General features: G+C 34.2%; 1 protein-coding gene across 2 annotated transcripts in view; it reads left to right on the forward strand.

The window, feature by feature from the left end:
• The window catches only part of LOC111001964 (ATP-citrate synthase), a 48,137-nt gene that overhangs the window by 14,191 nt on the left and 14,335 nt on the right, over positions 1-19,611 (forward strand). For both annotated transcript variants that reach the window (XM_045633747.1, XM_045633746.1), the window contains exons 2-16: positions 5,316-5,425; positions 6,037-6,142; positions 7,859-8,044; positions 8,710-8,823; positions 9,601-9,680; positions 10,660-10,918; positions 12,648-12,860; positions 13,513-13,670; positions 14,329-14,491; positions 14,570-14,737; positions 15,623-15,746; positions 16,706-16,803; positions 17,708-17,806; positions 18,415-18,530; positions 18,946-19,086. In XM_045633747.1, the coding sequence (XP_045489703.1) occupies positions 5,376-5,425; positions 6,037-6,142; positions 7,859-8,044; positions 8,710-8,823; positions 9,601-9,680; positions 10,660-10,918; positions 12,648-12,860; positions 13,513-13,670; positions 14,329-14,491; positions 14,570-14,737; positions 15,623-15,746; positions 16,706-16,803; positions 17,708-17,806; positions 18,415-18,530; positions 18,946-19,086 (2,075 nt within the window). In that variant the 5' untranslated portion in view covers positions 5,316-5,375. The remainder of the gene's footprint in view (positions 1-5,315; positions 5,426-6,036; positions 6,143-7,858; positions 8,045-8,709; positions 8,824-9,600; positions 9,681-10,659; positions 10,919-12,647; positions 12,861-13,512; positions 13,671-14,328; positions 14,492-14,569; positions 14,738-15,622; positions 15,747-16,705; positions 16,804-17,707; positions 17,807-18,414; positions 18,531-18,945; positions 19,087-19,611) is intronic.

The raw sequence follows: 19,611 nt of genomic DNA on the forward strand, positions 1-19,611 counted from the left end.
ATTAATCAAAAATATGTTATTTAAATATATAAATTATTAGTAAATACTATCACCGTCGTATATGAAATTGATTTAAAAACACCAAAATAATATTTATTTATTCACACTGTTTAATTGTACTGTTACGAAACACGTGTTCTAAATATAAAATACTAGAATATATAACTTGAACATAGTTATCGATTTCCATGCCACCTAGACCTAACTTTACGATGTCGAATTTAGGTGTTGATGTAAATTCACTCTCATCATTTTTCTCCATCGCGCCAAAAGAAGCATAACTTCAAAAAATACAAATGTTTTGTCTTAATGATAAAGTTCTTTTATTCAGAAAAATAAGAGACAGCTTTCAGTAGGCACTATATCAACAGAGATCAGTGCAGACTGGTAATGACTTAGGGCCTGTTTCACAATGTCCGGATAAGTTCCAAATAAGCTATTTGTTACTTATTGGTATGATAAATAGTATTTTTTTCGTTTCACGACTGTCAGATAGCGCTATACGTCATGAAATTCGAGGTATCTTATTAGGAACTTTTATCTTTCGAATAATTTATGTGTTGCATAGCTATTTGGCACTTTATCCATACATTGTGAAACAGGCCCTTAGTATCGCAAACGACCTTGGCCGTGGCAGATATCCCCTACCAAGAAACCGAGTGAAGAACACTAGAGTTGCTCAAACCGATATTATTACTGTGATAATCTTCATATGACAATGATGTTTTAGTAAATAAATATTAATTTTATATCGTGTTTAACACGTTTTTGCTATAAATATGAAATTAATGGAAATGTGATGCGTGATTGATTGGAGCGTAGGGTGTGCCGTGTGATAAGGGAACTGTGATGGCAAGTCGTACAGAATAGGTTCCATTACCATTATGTCCTCTGTCGGCAGGAGGCATGGTGAAAGAGGAAAACGCACTTACATTCTCGTGAGAACAACACGGAAATTGTTAAAGTAATATTAAGTTGCATAACTCAGATCTTGTGGAGCCAGCTGCCATTGTCATATCCGGAACGACTTATACCCAAACCCAATAACCTATCTCAATCCAATTTTCACCATCTGAGTTAGACATCTTAATTCAAAAAAAGCCAATACCCATCGACGGATTGTAATAGCAATCTGTCGAAACCAGCTATCCATGGTAGGTCGGATCGGGGTATACGGATGGACCTTTGTATGAAAATGATAGTTCAACTGTGCCAGTATCCTATCTTAAGAGTTTAACTTACACCAGTTTTTAAAATAATTAAAAAGATATCCGATATGTTTTAAACATAGACATGTATGTTTTTAAAATATTTATACGGTTTTATTAACTTTATTTGGTTCATATTGATTATCAAATATGAGTGGAAAGAGCGAAGAGATTGCATTCTATCAGTCGCCAAAAATGAATTGTCTTCGTAGGGTTTGGTTATTGGGATCTCCTATCTGCAATAGGAGATCGATCGAATGTCACGGTTTGATCTCAGATTCTTTTCAATCTATCCATCAAACATATGAATCACTTGCGAGCTTTCTGCCCGAATGCCTTCTATTAGGTACAATAAAAATATTTCCTATAAAATATTTAATTCGTTTGATACAAAGCTAAACTAATTAAGCATACATACGGAATGTCTTCTTAAATCGATGTATATCAATAAATTATTAAGCGCCTGTTTCACAATGACCGGATAAGTTCCAATTAAGCTATCTGTTACTTATTGGTAGGATAAATAGTATTTTTGCGTTTCACGACTTTTGTGTGTCAGATAGCACTATACGTCCTGAAATTCGAAGTATCTTATTTGGAACTTTTATCTTTCGAATAATTTATGTGTTGCATAGCTATTTGGCACTTTATCCATACATTGTGAAACAGGCCCTTAATCTTTTTATTTATTTCTATTTCATTGTAACATAATTGTTGTAAAAGAGCTAATTGGAATAATAAAAGTGCAATTTTCGAGCAGTTTGACAATTGACAGTCGCGTGAATGAATATTTATCGAAGTATAAACACGATATCCTTGTCCTTTTGACCTTGAAACTTATGCGCAAAATGTATGGACTAACTGTTCATTGTTGTTTCGCCACGAATCGAACCTAGAGTTGGCGTTACGATGATGAAATATTCACACTTTATAATATTAAGTCGCAATAGTATTCACGATGAGCGCGGCACAACGGTATTAAAAACAAGTTGGGCTGACGCGACTCTCGTGCGATGCCACACCATGGCGCTCGACCAATCAGAGCCGAGGTGACCACGCGAATGGCTTGTGATTATTTGAATTTGGAATTTGGTATGAATTTCGAATTTTTTTGTTGTCAACATTATACGAGTGCGCGAATCGTTTGATTATGTATTTGAATTTCGAATTTTTTTGTTGTCAACATTAAATTAATACGCGAATAGTTTGATTATTTGAATTTGGAATTTGGTTTGAATTTCGAGTTTTTTGTTGTCATTAACCCCTTCCTGCATGATTTTTTGTTTTCAAGCCAAAAAAATATATGTTACGTAAAAAAATAAATAAAAAGACACGTATTTTAACAAATTAAAATTTATTAAAAAATATGTAAGAAAATCAGGTTTTTCCACTTTGGTTCAAATATGGCACAATATGCAGAAATTGCAAAAAAAAGTATTAAATAGTATGAAACAGCAGGAAACAATTTCTCTTCTCATTCAAGCATAAGTTGACTTGACATTTCCTGCAAAGCATGTGGTATCTACCCTTACACTCAGGCACTTAGCAACGCTACCTGGATAACCCGATACGCAAGTGATCCAGCTGGTCAAGAGGAACATCTAGTTCGAATCCAGAAAGATGGCATTATTATAGCTCTAATAGCTCCTCTGGACTTCTTCTCTTGGATTGCAGTTTCGATAAGATTGCAGGATCCGCGTTTGGCGACTGTGCTGGGCTTATTGGTCATAGTAAAGGCTTCCACCACAGCTACTTTGAAATCGCTAAGGGGAAACCATGCACCAGCATCAGTATTTCCACGTCTATATAACAGCCAAGTATTGACTGTCGTCATATCCAAAAGATGAAAGAATATGCGGTGATAAAATTTGTGTGATCAGATCTGGATTCCGCTTAACCAGGAAGTGCATCTAACAGATCCACACCTTCCATGTGACTGTTGTATGTCGTGACAGCCTTTGGTCGGGGAACAGCTTGGTACACTTTTTCTTTTTTATCGTAACGTCTCACTTCGGTCATGGGTTTGCTGCCAACGTAGGTCATAGATCATAGCCAACCTGACCTTTGGGAATTTGGGTTGAGTTATCATTGAAATGTAAGAAACGTTTAATTTCTTCAAAGCGATTACAGGATGATAACTCTAATTCCGTTATATCAGCAGGCAAGCTGGTATTGCCTAAGAACTGAATTTCTGTTTCTGTTTTCTCTAAAAAGCTGTCCCTCCATCTAGTTTTTGCGTTTCTGTTAGCACGTGAACTGGTACTGGTAAGTTCTGATAATGGAATGTCGCCTTCCATGTCAGAATCTGGTTCAGGTAGTATTATAGGTGGCCGATCCCTAGCCCGTTTTCTGTAGTTATCATAATCAGAAACCTTTTCATCAGTGGTGCCGTTAGGAAGTTTTTGAATGATGGTATGTATGCACCACCATAAAATTTTATTGGGTCCATTATATGTACTACAACAAAACAATATGAATCTAAAAATTGAGTCTCTTAGTATTTCATCCGAATGGGGTGTTGTTCATTTAGATTGCATTCAGTCTGAATCACATAATCATTATTGATGTTAAAAATAAATTTTCTATATCTTTAATTATAAAAAAATGTTTTTCCTGAACCTGCTGCCTTTCATTGAAATAAAAAACCACAGTCCGCAAGTATTACGTTACTGCATAATGTACCAAATATAAACCAACAGTAAAAGGAATATTTCTGCATGTTGGCTCATATTTAGTCCAAACCTTAAAATAACATTTTCGCAGAGTAAAATCATAAAAATACAGAAAACCTTACCTTGTCCAGATAAGTTGCAATATCTCACCTACGTTACGTATTTTTACTAACTGAAATTGGGATGATAACTATTTTTAAACGAATTTTAAAAAGACACTTACGCGGGGCACCGGTCGAAATATGTCCTTCTAACTTGCAACTCATTTTTAGTACAGCTATTTACTCAGAGATGGTGTTGTTAGTATTTAGTATGGAAGCGTATGTACCGGTTATGATCCTTCTTGCAGAAAACGAAGTTTTATTTATTCAAACAGAAAATATTGATCAAAGAACGGTGTGGATCATATTTGTACCAAAATGCAGGAAGGGGTTAAGATTTTTTAAGGCGCACCAATGGCGTGTGATTATCTGAATTTATAATTAAGTTTAAATATGGAGTTTTTTTGTTGTTGAATTGAACACGCGGCTGAAGTTTGATTTGAATTTGGAATTGAGTTCAAAAATCGAAATTTATTACATTATAAAGAACTTTGATAAGCCGACGGTGATTATTTGAAAATAAAAATAGTATTTTATGATTTCGTGAATGACGTATAGATAATATGTATTTGGAATAAGTTTTAAATATAGTTGTTTTAAATTATTCTTAGGACATGAGCTCTGTTCGTGATCATTTAAATGAAGTTTAAAATCGAACGTTTTGTCGCCAACGGCTTAGATAAGTACGCAATCAATATTTGATTAATATTTAGAAAAAATCACACCTCGAGTCAAGTTCATATGAACACGCGAATGGCTTGTGAATGTTTGAATAAGCAGTTGTTTAGCTAACAGTGAGCTTTTTTTTGAAGATCACACGAACGTTGTCAAATAACTATTATTTGAATTTTTGAATTTAGAATCATAAGTACTAAAATTTTTTGAATTTGGAATTGTGAAAATTATAAAGAAACAAATGTAACAGACTAGAAACACAGTCTATAGTCACAGTTTAAAATTAATTATAAATATTATATAAAATATTTTAAAAGGTTGGTTCTTCGTTCTATTTAAGTATCCCAATCGTAATTAATATTTAATTTAAAGTTTTAATTAACTAGAAAAATTACGAGAGATTTTTCCAAGAAAATGACAACCAAGGTTGTCAAATGGTCACGCTTTGGTCGCAAGATTATAAGTATCTGTTTCTTTTGAATTTTTCTTTCATAGATTATCGGTCTTCTGTGCCGAATGCTGTTGTCTATTCTCTGTCGAGTGCTCGTCTTTATTTAAATGTGTGATGGCTGTTGTCAGTCCAAGGCATAAAAGCAAGTGTTTTTTTGTAACCAAATACATAGTTTTTATTTAAATTAATATATAAATTTTTGTTTCAGATCGACTCCATCGACCATATGACGCGTGTTCATCTATTTTGAATAAGTTTTTGTAATACCATGTCTTCGAAGGCCATTTACGAAGCTCAGGGAAAGGACCTGATTAACAGGTAAAACTGATTTAAACGTGTAATATACAGTTTGTGACAGATTGGCCATACATTTTATATTTGATAATGAATAATATTTGTCATTTATATACTTATAAGGGTTAGGTTCAAATTAGCTAGTAGTTTGGAGTATTTTGTACATAGAATAATATATGTATACGAGGCTATTTTTGTTAATTTTTTTTTAATTATTGTACTATTGAAGACTATAAGAAATGTCAAACGATACGTCTAGTGTTGAATAGGTTTTTGATTAAATTCAATCGGAGAACCATGTTTCAACTATTCGTCATGATTTCTGCTTATTTTGAAATTTGTGGGTAGTTGAAACTTTTTTGCAAAACAGGCCCACTTTGATAATTTAGGTGTAGGTGGTAGGTGTTAAGTTGTAGTTAGTGTTCTTGATAATAAAATGTAATATTTAATTGAATTTAATACCTAAACATAAATATATATATATATATATGATATTTCTGGCAAATTCACAAATTGTATAAAATTGTGGGCAGTAGTGGACCCACAAGTAAAAGCCTATCACAAATGTAACTGAAATTGTTGTAAATAATTTAACTGAATAAATAGAAATAAGAGGGTATCTGCAAATGTTTCAGGCATATACCCACCGGCACAGCGTTGGTGCCATGTCGGTACGCTGTCTTTGAAAAAGGCACTATTTGGGAGGATGAACTTGGAAGGAATCCGTGGCTTAGCAAAGAGGTTAGTTTTGAGGTTATCTGTTCTAGCTCTAGACCAGCGTCATCTGCAGACAGACTGACGGATTCCTGTTTCTTTTATTACATAACTAGCTGACCTGGCAAATGTCCGTTTGCCATGTATATCATTTATGGTTATTGTGCCTCACTCTACATAGATAGGTGTGTCGCGGACTTTTTTTGTAGATATTTATAAGATCTACAATTACTTAGAACATTTTATGGTTCTATCTTTAATAGTTTAGGCAGGGTACGCAAAATAAGTAACTTTTTTCGTTGATTTTTTTACACCTTGTGTCCGAAAAACCCTAATATCTTACGGAACCCTATTTTTGTTCAAAATTTAATATCGCCTATATTACTCGTGGATAATGTAGCTTTCGAATGGTGAAAGAATTTTTAAAATCGGTCCAGTAGTTTCGGAGCCTATTCAATTCATACAAACAAACAAACAAACAAAAAATCAAACCTTTCCTCTTTATAATATTAGTATAGATTGTCCGTTTGTTGTGGCGTCAAACTAGCTCAAGTTGCCGAATTTTGCCACTCAAATAGATATAGATAGACTTTAAATAGAGTAGTCTCATGTTTTAGCGTTGTTATCTGATTTTTTTATTTTACCTTTGTAATTTTTTAATTATTTTACCTTTGTATTTTAAATTTGGCAGCATTCAAGTATTATGTAATGAATTTGTGGAGGGAGGGTTTGGGATAATACGTTACGAGGCGGGGATTGAATTATGCGTTATTGTTAACTAGCGACCCGCCCCGGCTTCGCACGGGTGCAATGCTGATACTAAATACACTACAGAAAATCTGTGAACGTTGTATATAAAAATGTGGGTTATCCATAAGAGATAGACATATACCATCACGGACTTTTCTGTAGACCTTTTCAATGTGTACAATACTTAGTACATTATTTTGATAAAACTCGTAGGGTTTAGCCTGCGTTTGCAATGTAAGCGGAAAAAAATGTAATTATTTACGACATCACATTAGAAACCTCAAAAATAACAGTACTTCTCCACTATTTAATGTATATTATTATACATATAAACCTTCCTCTTGAATCTCTCTATCTATTTAAAAAAACCGCATCCGTTGCGTAGTTTCAAAGATTTAAGCATACAAAGGGACATAGGGACAGAGAAAGCGACTTTGTTTTATACTATGTAGTGATAGTATATATTTATAAATGGCAGCAACTTAAAGGTGCAATGAGTCACTGGTTGGTATCGAAACGTTTTGCTATTGGGTATGGAAGAATGTTACGGCGCGTTACATTCTTCATCTCATTATTCAGGGGGGGGCAAGAATCTCCAAAAATTGCGTTACGTAATATTTCAACGCTCCCGTTTTTAATAGTTTAACCGTTGTAATTTGATTTATTAATATGTGTTCCTTTGTGATTTACATTTTTTTAAGTTGATTGTTGCTAGATTTACCCATGGAATTTGTTTTTTAAATAATCTTACCTTTTTAATTTGAATTTTTAATAGGTTTACCTTTGTAATTTCTTTTTTATGTTTATAATTTTATTTTTTATATTACTTAGATATTATAAGTATTACCTTCAGTTCCAAAAGCATTGTGGACGCACAATTTTTCAAATAATCTTACATTCATCCCCTCATACTTTGATTTTTGGGCGTGGACGTTTCTACACCTTTTACCTTTCTGCTTATCATGAGACTAACCACTACTTCTATATTTCCAGCAACTCGTCGTAAAGCCAGATCAGTTGATCAAGCGTCGTGGTAAACTGGGCCTCGTTGGTGTCAACAAGAACGCCGCAGAAGTTCGGAAATGGATCAGCGAACATTGCGGCAAAGAGCAGAAAATTGGGGCTGCTGTGGGTAAACTTAGAAGATTTGTGGTGGAACCATTCGTCAAACATGATCCGGTAAGTGTGTACTTGTTGTCAGAGACGTTGAATTGGATTTGTAGATAGAGTAGACTTATAGAAACTTCTATTGAGTTTGTCTATGGAACTTTAAAGTGGAAACTCTGCCATTTAGTCCATGGAACTATGAAGTGGAAAGTCTTCCATAGATTTCGCCTATGGAACTATGAAGTGGAAACTCTTCCATAGAGTTCGTCTATGGAACTATGAAGTGGAAACTCTTCCATAGAGTTCGTCTATGGAACTATGAAGTGGAAACTCTTCCATAAAGTTCGTCTATGGAACTTTAAAGTGGAAAATCTGCCATTTAGTCTATGGAACTATAAAGTGGAAACTCTGCCATAGAGTTCGTCTGTGTAACTATGGAATAGAAACTCTTCCATAGAGATAATCTTTGAAACTATTGAATAGAATATCTTCCATAGAGTTTGTCTATGAAAACATTTACTAGAAAATTTTCCATAGAGTTTGTCTATGAAACTATGAAATAGAAACTCCTTCATAGAGTTCGTCTATGAAACTATAGAAGTCTCGAATCCTACGTAATGATAAGTATGTCTTCCATATGACAGAAACGAAGACACAAATTCTCATGAATGATAAGAGATGAAGATAAATAAGAGAAGATAGGTATGAAAATCTTCAAAAACTATTTTTATTTTCAGAGCGAAGAGATGTACCTGTGCATCCAATCTGGTCGTAGATCTGACACCATAATGTTCCATCATCAAGGTGGAGTGGATGTTGGAGACGTTGATGCAGTGGCTATAAGACTTGAAGTAAGTTTAAGTGTTGTAGGATGTGTTGTCGGGGTTTGATAATCTTTTTCAGATGTGATAATTTCCTTGACGTCACTTCATTCCATTGTGAGCCTCGGGGAATTGGAATCTCTTCGCAACGTCCAATTCCACTTGCCTGGTCTGCTGTCTTATGGGGGGGGGGCTTCATTAAAATAGTTGCCTGGAAGAGATCTCTAGAATGTGATAAGGCCCTTCTTTTTGAAGTTATACTTCTTTAGGCGCGTTATGAAAATGCGATGCGCGCCCGATGTGACACAAAATTAACAGAATGAAGTTAGGTCTAGGTGGCATGTAAATCGATAACTATGTTCAAGTTCAAATAAAATCTTTTTGATTAATTTTAATATTTATCGTTAATCACTACTGCATTTTAGTCATTTATTTTTTGTTTATTTTTTTCTATGCGCCAAAGAAGTATAACTTCTAACGCGTGTACATAATTATACACTCTCTTTTTTTATTTAATTACAATTATTGTATTTCTTGCAACAAATTGAAAAATCTTACAATTTTAATAATTTCTGCAATTAGTATATTGTATTTTTAACTCATATACTTGTCGAAGTAATGCCTGTGCGTGGCCGACTTCTTAAGAATTGCTCTCTTGAATACCAATTTTTCAAAGGTCGGCAACGCAAACGCGCGCTACATTGAGATACCTTGAACATACATTAGTCCCCTGTTTCATAAAAATATTAATTTCTTTGTTATTATTAGAAGATTTTTGAATGCTAATAATAATTAATATTATTACAGGTTCCAGTTGACACGTTTCCGACTGGTGAAGAGATTGACAGTGTTCTTATGAAGAACGTCAAGTCACCGGCTGTTAGGCGGTAAGACAGACAAACATATAAAAAATCTAGATAAACTCCAACATTTACTGTCCAAATGACCTTCATCTGTCTCAAGGTCATATTAAGGTCACACAATGTCAAAGAGAACATTGTCTCTCCAATGTTCATAAACTGCAGAATTCCGCCTGCAAACCAACTCCAAGTTTAGGCACCTTTCATTAGAAGGAGAGGTTTTAGGTCTTGGCCTCAAATTTTTGTATGTTTCATGATCCTTTGTCAATCTAATAGGCAATATGGTGATCAGCCTACTGTCACGCCGTTGCTTTTGGGTCTAAGGCAAGCTAGTTTCCTCACAATGTCTATGCTTGAAAACGAAATTAATTTTCGAGTATTCCAACAGCGAGCTTTACTTTTGCTGACAAGAGAGGGGGGGGGGATATGTTGCAGGAAATTGGTGCAACTAATGTATTATGCCCGAAACCAATAATTAATCCACAATCTCAGATATAAAACAATCTGAAATCAGACTGTGACAGTCGATCGATCTCCTATCTGCATCTCAATAACCGAACGCTACGAAGACAATCCATTTTTGTCAACGGATAGAATGCAATCTCGTCGCTCTTTACACTCATATTTGATTTAATATAAACCAAATAAAGTAAATAAAACCGTACAAATAATATTTAATTAAAATATATATGTTTAAAACATATCAAATAGCTTTTTAATTATTTTAAAAACTGGTGTAAGTTAAAATCTTAAAATAGGATATTGGCACAGTTTAACTATCATTTTCATACAAAGGTCTAACCATCGATCCGACCTACAATGGATAGCTTCTATCGACAGATGCTATTACAATCCGTGGATTGGTTATTGGCACTTATCAATATTAAGATAATAATAGATTAAGGTGTCTTTCGGTCAAAAATGAATTTAGATATGTTTAGGGTTTGGGCTATTGGACTAGGGAATTTGAGTACCAATGCTGTACTGACTTGTATGAATCTTTCAGGATCCTTACCACATTCATTCTGTCACTCTACCGAGTATTCGTGGACCTATGCTTCACATACATGGAGATAAACCCCATAGTGGTGACCAATGAGCGTATATATCTTCTGGACTTGGCCGCCAAGTTGGACCAGACCGCTGACTTCCAGTGCGCCAAGAATTGGGGTGAAGTCACCTTCCCACCACCTTTTGGAAGGGATGCTTACCCGGAGGAGGCCCATATTGCCGACTTGGATGCTAAGAGCGGGGCTAGTTTGAAGGTAGGTTCTTGCTATATTTGGTGTTTTTTGCAATCGGACTTGTTTTTACTGCGGTTAAAACCCGCAGTTTAACCGCGTTCGTTAGAAATTTATACGTTTGTATAGATCGAAATGAATTTTTTGTAAATATATGCTGTTAAAGAGAATTTTTTAAACATATTATGCTGTTAAAACCCGCAGTTTAACCGCGTTCGTTAGAAAATTTATACGTTTGTATAGATCGAAATGAATTTTTTGTAAATATATGCTGTTAAAGAGAATTTTTTAAAAATATTATGCTGTTAAAACCCGCAGTTTAACCGCGTTCGTATTGAAATTTGTCCCTTTGGGCAGAATTTAAATGCGATTTTTTTAAACATTTGCTGTTAAAGAGAATTTGTTAAACATATTATGCTGTTAAAACCCGCAGTTTAACCGCGTACGTATTGAAATGTATACGTTTCTATAGATCGAAATGAATTTTTTGTAAATATATGCTGTTAAAGAGAATTTTTTTAAAACATTATGCTGTTAAAACCCGCAGTTTAACCGCGTACGTATTGAAATGTATACGTTTCTATAGATCGAAATGAATTTTTTGTAAATATATGCTGTTAAAGAGAATTTTTTTAAAACATTATGCTGTTAAAACCCGCAGTTTAACCGCGTACGTATTGAAATGTATACGTTTCTATAGATCGAAATGAATTTTTTGTAAATATATGCTGTTAAAGAGAATTTTTTAAAAACATTATGCTGTTAAAACCCGCAGTTTAACCGCGTACGTATTGAAATGTATACGTTTCTATAGATCGAAATGAATTTTTTGTAAATATATGCTGTTAAAGAGAATTTTTTTAAAACATTATGCTGTTAAAACCCGCATTTTTAACCGCACTTAAATCTATTTTTTACAGATTTTCTATATACACATTTCTTGGTGTTATATTTTAATATTAGAATATTATGCACCAGGTGCATCTAGACAGAGAGAGATATAAGTCCATGCCAAGTATTTGGTATAATTATATAGTTACTAATAGATTAAGGTTCTATATTTTAGTATAAATATATTTTGTTTTTTATATAACTTCTGCACTTCTTGCACCCATCATTTTTTTTATTTATTTATTTCTATTCTTACTAGGGTTGCCTGGAAGAGATCGCTTGTTAGCGATAAGGCCGCCCGTTGCATCCCTTGTAATTTATATATTTTGTGTTATTTGTATTTCTTTAGCAACGAAGTGTAAATCTTAATATGTATATTTCTTGTGTGCGTGTGTATGTGACTGAACTCCTCCTAAACGACTGGACCGATTTAGACGAAATTTTTTGTGTGTGTTCAAGGGGATCTGGGAATGGTTTAGATTCACAATTTTGTCCGCTGGACAATGTTTTTTTAATTAATTTTCAATTTATTAGTTGTTGTTGATTTGGGAATGTTTTACATTGGATCCGACAGACGGCGCTACCATCGCAGTGTCAAATTTTAAATAATATTCGAATTTTAATTTTAGTCTGTCCCGAAATTTAAAAAAAGTTTTGTTATCATTGTGTTATATCGTGTGTGACCATGTGCTGGATCGTTAGATATTGTCGTAACATTTGAATAATCATTTTCATCAAAATGGCTTATTAAAAATTGAAATTTTGAAATTAAAGACGTGTAGACAGGACAACGTCTTTCGGATCCGCTAGTAAATAAATAAATAAATAAATAAATAATTGTATGTATGTTATACAATTACAGCTAACTGTCCTAAACAAATCTGGTCGTATATGGACTATGGTGGCCGGTGGTGGGGCTTCCGTGGTCTATACTGATACAGTGTGCGCCCTTGGTGGCGCTGCTGAGTTGGCAAATTATGGAGAATATTCTGGTGCACCCACCGAGAGTCAAACCGCCGACTATGCGAAGACAATATTCAGCTTGATGTGCAGGGACAAGCATCCGAACGGCAAGGTACGCACCTAAACGAGTACGCGTATACCTTACGTACTAAGTACTCTTTTTTTTTTTTATAGAACAGGGGGCAAACGGGCAGGAGGCTCACCTGATGTTAAGTGATACCACCGCCCATGGACACCCTCAATGCCAGAGGGCTCGCGAGTGCGTTTCCGGCCTCGACTGAGTACGTTGCAATAGAAAACTAGTATACAATAAATATAAATTATTTATTAGGCTATGAACATATACATATGAGTTTAATGTAATTCTGTAATAAACATACATAAATACCAGAACCAACTAAAATGCTTCAGGCAAGATGGCGTCGCACGAGTGACGTAACATGCTTGTAAACAAATGCCAAGTTTTTAGTTTAGTCTTTATTAAATTAGACATTACATATACCATTTCATTTCGACGAAATTCAAGGTATTATTAGTAATTGACAGATGACTATATATTTACAAGCATGTTACGTCATCGACGACTGTGTGTCACGTGACTGAAGTAAAAAGTTTTTTTTTTTTTGATAAATGTAATACTAACCATTACTCTCAATAACACTACTAATGGAGAAATATGGAAGACAATAATGAACCATAGACAACATAGAGAGACCATAGATAATATATCATCTTGCCATCATTAAAGCTATCAATTTTTACAGGTTTTGATAATTGGAGGTGGAATCGCCAACTTCACGAATGTGGCTGACACATTTCGTGGAATCATCACAGCTATAGAGACATACAAGGACGCGTTAATACAATACAATGTCACATTGTTCGTGAGACGGGGCGGACCCAATTATCAGGAGGGACTTCGGTATGAACTTTATATATAATGTGTACAGCTAAAATAGTATTTAACAATTCTTAAAAGGCCGGCAACGCACTCGCGAGCCTTCTGGCATTGAGAGTGTCCATCGGCGGCGGTATCACTTAAGATCAGTTGAGCCTCCTAACCGTTTGCCCCCTATTCTATAAAATAAATATACTAAGCATATAGCTTAAGCATAAATATAAAAAACATAATATATAGAAAATAGTTTAAATATTTACGAAAAAATATATATCATTAATTCTATATTATTTAAATAATTTGTCTATAAAATTTTAATAATTTGTTTTGACTGTAAAATGTAAAAATGTATTTATATATATATATATATATATAAATAACTTGTATTTACAATTTTAAAAATTGTATATATAATTTTAGTAACATGTCTATTTTTTTTAATGTAGTGAAATGTATATATTCTTTGGCTATATTTACAGTGTATTTGTTTGTAATTATATATAATTTATGTTAGCTACAGGATTACGAAATAAAAAAATAATAACTTGTCTACAAAATTTTAATAACTTGTTTATAAAATTTTAATAAAATGACTAAATTGATTTTAATAATTTGTATATAAAGTATTATTACCTTTTATAAAAGATTAAGCACAAATTACAATTTTAATCAATATTTTCAGTCAAATGCGTGAAGTAGGACATCGTCTACGTATACCAATGTACGTGTTTGGCCCGGAGGCGAACATGACGTCCATCGTTGGTTTGGCTTTGGGCCAAGCTCCAATTCCGCCTGACCACCAGTTGGATTATGCGCCCAAACAACTGCCCAAACCCCAACCGGCTGTAAGTAAAAATTTAAGATGCGCGTACGTATACGCATCAAATACAGGTAAAGAGAATAATTTTTGAAATTTTTTTCAGCCGGCACCAAAAATCGAGTTGCCAGAATTGACGAACTCGTTATTGGACCTAGTTTGCTCCCAAGCCCCCACCAGGATGGACCTTGGACAGCAAGTATCCACCGCAAGGCCTCTCTTCAGCGATAGGACTAAGGCCATCGTTTGGGGCATGCAAAATAGGGCCATACAGGTATGTGATCTTTCTATGAAGTGGCATTTTAGAAAATCAAACACCCCTATAGTGCTTACGTAATGCTTGAAACCCCCCCCCCCCCCCCCTCTCTCTGTGATTAGCTCAAACTTTTTTTAATCTTTAGGTATATACCATACATACATACATATTCGGTAGTGGGCGGATACCTACTACTTGATATATTGTCATATTTTAGAAGGGATAGCTTGTAACATATCCTTTAGATATATTAGAATTATATATGATGTGGTGAACTTAAATAAATAATGTATGAAGATTCTTACGTTGAAAAATTTATCAAATTTGGTTTCGCAATTAATACTTGAACATTTTTAAGGAAATGCATAAAAACCTTTTCATAAAGCCAAATTTCTGTTGAATTTGTTTAATTAAGATAATTTCTAATAGATTTTTTATTATATTAATGTACATAAAAATATTATAAACTTTAACAATAACGTGACATTTACGAAATTACCAGAAAACTTTTTGATATTCTATAATCTTTTACTATCCTATCACTTTAAAGTTCGTATGTGGAACTACCCACTGAACTGATTCAATTCGAATTAGGGTCCAAAAAACACCAAATCAAAGGCCGGCAGCGCGCTTGCGAACCTTCTGACAGTGCTAGTATTTATGGGCTAATCTTAAACATCAGCTAAGCCCGTTTGATACTTGTAACTTAAACTTCACAGTATAACTAAAGTGAAGTCGTTTAAAGCGTGCAACGGAACGTACACGGTGTACGTTCCGTTGCACGCTCGATTGATTGACGTGATTGGTTGAACTTTGTGTGCCGCCATGTTTGTTTGTATCGGTCCATCGCAAAACTAAGATTGTAAATGGGTTTACATAATGATTTTAATTTTAATTTTACAGGGAATGTTAGACTTTGACTACATATCTCGACGCTCGGAGCCGTCTGTCGTAGCTATAGTGTACCCGTTCACGGCTGACCATAAACAAAAATACTATTTTGGAAATAAGGAAGTTTTCATACCTGGTAAGTCATAAACATATTTACTATGATATATAAATTTCCTCCTTCCTTCCTTGGCCTCAAAGCCCGTAAGCGTTTTGCCTACATTTGACAGCTCTATACAAGAATTCATAGTATATATAACATCCACTCTCTATAACGACATAGATCATTCTATATAACGATGACTTCTCTATAACGTAAAAATATAATGTTATTATTATTTTTTAATTATTTATCCATCCATCATTATGTTGGTATAAACTTACTTTAATTTGTGGAACCACTGAAGTATTTCCGAACCAATTCGACTTAGGGTCCTTCAGGAAAAGAGCGTACCAATTCTTAAAAGGCCGGCAACGCCCTCTGGCATTCAGTGTCCATGGGCGATTGTACTTAACATCAAGTGAGCCTCCTGCCCGTTTGCGCCCTGTTCTATTTCGGCCATTCGAAAATTCGACTCCAAATTTTAGTAATATGTATTTCATGAGGGTTCTTACACACATGTCTGTCAATTCATCGAGGTTGGTTTAACCTGTAAAGAATACTAAAATAATAAACAGTTTCTTTATTTGACCCAAAACAAATACCACATTACACATATTACAACATTCGTTGTGGTCAACCTTATATATAATATACATCTATGAGCACTAGTGTTTAAACTAGACCTAGCCTGTACCTTAAACGCTAGTTTCTTGGCCAAACTGTTTGCCATTGGACGTTTATTTTTATTCATTTAACCAAATGTAGGTGGAATCCTATTTTAAATTGTTGTAGTTAGTTAGATTGGTGTAAGTGTGAAATTCGACAAAATATTTTTATTTTCTTTATTTACTAATTTACTAATCTTGTGAATAAGTGAACTTGGATATGAGATGAAGTTAGTATCGTTGTTTAGTATGGAAAGTAATATTTATTATAAAGATTGTATTTTATAGTAAATAGTATAGTGTAAGATAATTATGTTAACTTTTTTTCAGTATTCTGCGACATGGATGTGGCGATGAGGAAGCACCAAGAAGCAACTGTTCTGGTGAACTTTGCATCTTTGCGGTCAGCATTCGACAGTACTATGCAGGTATGGTGTAATATTGTAGTGGAGGTACTAATTTCTTCCTTACAGACCAAACCAAGTCGATAGAGTTAAAAACCGTGGGGAATTCTATATATATCTAATATATAAAATTCTTGTGTCACGGGGTTAGTAACCGAACTCCTCCGAAACGGCTCGACCGATTCTCATGAAATTTTGTGTGCGTATTGGGTAGGTCTGAGAATCGAACAACATCTATCCTTCTATCTATTTCATCCTCCTAAATGTTAAGGGTGGTCCACCCGTAAATTTTTTTATTTATTAAAATTTTTCGTTTTTATTTTTTTACGATACACCATACAAAAATACATGCAACCCTAAATATTCACCCCTCTACAATCATCCCTTATGTTTTTTTTTTGTTAATTATAAACTTAATTTTTTTGGCAAAACAACGTTTGCCGGGTCAGGTAGTATATATATATATATATTTTTTTAATTTATGCAGTATTTATTTGATGTTAATTAAATCTACCCTAGCAGCTTAGACTAACACGCCTACATATAGGCGTATAGACAGACTATAGTCTGTCTCAGTCTAGCGTAGTGGCATCAACCGCGCTTCGTCACCGATCTCATCAGAGAGATTTGAATACGCAGTATGCGTTCTATCCCGCTCGAGCGCGTATTGGCCGTGGTCGTGTGTTAGGTTTTATTTTCGTTACGGAATTTCTTGATTCGGTCGCTGCGATAAAATGTATGCAATAACTTAAAAATGTAATTATTATTAGATTAGAGTACCGGATTTGAAGAGTACAGTTTGCAAAAAAAATTTCAATTAAATTAATTAATTTTTTTAAGATCATTTTTTTTTCATGGGTAGAGGCAGCTTCCCCTGGCGACACCATCGCATCACAATTCGAATCTCATGTGAATTATTAATTTCCAGGCGATGCAACATCCACAAATCAACACAATCGTCATCATAGCTGAAGGTATTCCAGAGAACATGACGAGGAAGATCATTAAACTCGCTGATGCTAGAGGGGTAAGCTATCATATAAAACATACAACAGTTCCTCAAGGGGTTAGAAGAACTTGTAGAATCCGCCTCTCTCTCTCTCTCTCTCTTTCTCTATCTCACTCTCACTCATTAATCTCAAAGTTTTGTAGTTTGTCCAGTAGCATTTTAGAAACTCATGTTAGCCTATCATATCATACCAGACCATTTTTCATTGAGAATTTTTAAATAAAGATAATATACCTATGTGTTTATACCTAGGGCTCTTTCAAGTATTACGTATACAGATTAACTGAAATTTATCTCATCCCCCCACCCCTCCCCACCCCTTCTTGTCTGCAAGAGTAAGCAAAGCTCTCAAATGTAAATGTATTAATTTTTTGTAGGAATCCTCGAAAATCCATTTCCTTTTCAAACATACACTATGTGTGGGTAGTAGTAAAAAAGTAAATACTAGAAGAAAATCAAATATCCCCCCTCCCCCCTATAATGCTGACGTAATACTTGAATGGCCCTATCCTAAAAATATATGACTTGTATGTTTATCTCTGGTTTTAAAGATATTCATGTCCCAGAAGTCTGATATATATATCGTTAAAAATTTCCAAAATAATGGAAGGCATCGTTTTGTTTAGGTAAATATTATTGGTCCAGCGACAGTGGGCGGCATCAAACCTGGATGCTTCAAAATTGGTAACACAGCTGGTATGATCGACAATATTATTGAAAGCAAGCTTTATAGGCCTGGAAGGTAAGATTTGTGACTGTATTTAAACAAATATTTTTTAAATTTTGTCAGACTACCCTCTTTTTAATTATTTTACTAACTACTTTTGTGAGAATATACTCTTCTTAATTTTTGAAAGAAACACGACTACCCTCTTCATGTGTGTCCACCACCTTATTAATAAATCTAAAAAAGCATATTTAATGTAACTACCCTCTTTATTATTAAAAAAAAACACTATCTTTTTTCTTATTTTTTTCGTACATTGCCATTTAAAGCAGTGATTTACTCGGCGTGCGACTCATTCCTGAGGCCGTAAGTTTGAATCCCGGCTGTGAACCAATTTACTATGTGCGCATTTAACACTCCCTCACAGTGAATGCAAGGCAATCCATAGATAACAGAAACACATTATTTATATTAAATATTATCTTTCCAGTGTCGCCTACGTTTCCCGTTCAGGCGGTATGAGTAACGAACTAAACAACATACTCTCTAAACACGCTGATGGCGTCTGTGAGGGCGTGGCTATTGGTGGAGACAGATACCCGGGGACCACATTTATTGATCATTTGTTGAGGTATATATTTTTTATTGATTTTAAAGAATAGTTTTTCTGGGAATAGGATATGATGATTTTGTATTTGTGTATTTAACTGGCACTGTAAAGGGTGGGGGGGGTAGTTTAGTTTTAGTTCATAGACAATGTGTCTAGCGATGATTTCTACAAAAAGTGTTCTATTATTAGCCAATATAATATGGCGGCGCACATAGTTACTATTATTCATTTGTGCCAGTGCTCCACGCTATTTTAATATGTGTATATAATCTAAATAATTGTTATGTATTATGTATGTCGTACTCTCGAATACACAGAATTCAATAAAAATATTAGTTGGAGACTTAGTCTACTTTTATCAGTCCCATTATCATTCTAATTTTCCAAGTATAATAACAATAATAAAATTAAGATTGATAAAGCGATTTTATACCCTTAATGGAATATTATTCCAAAAAATTTAAGTTAAATGTCTATAATGTGAAAAAAAGTTTCACTTTTACCGTGGTTTCATTTTTTGGGCTTTGCTTTACTTTTACTAAGGGG

This window comes from Pieris rapae, chromosome 24, assembly GCF_905147795.1.
Source record: "Pieris rapae chromosome 24, ilPieRapa1.1, whole genome shotgun sequence".
Classification (NCBI taxonomy): domain Eukaryota; kingdom Metazoa; phylum Arthropoda; class Insecta; order Lepidoptera; family Pieridae; genus Pieris; species Pieris rapae.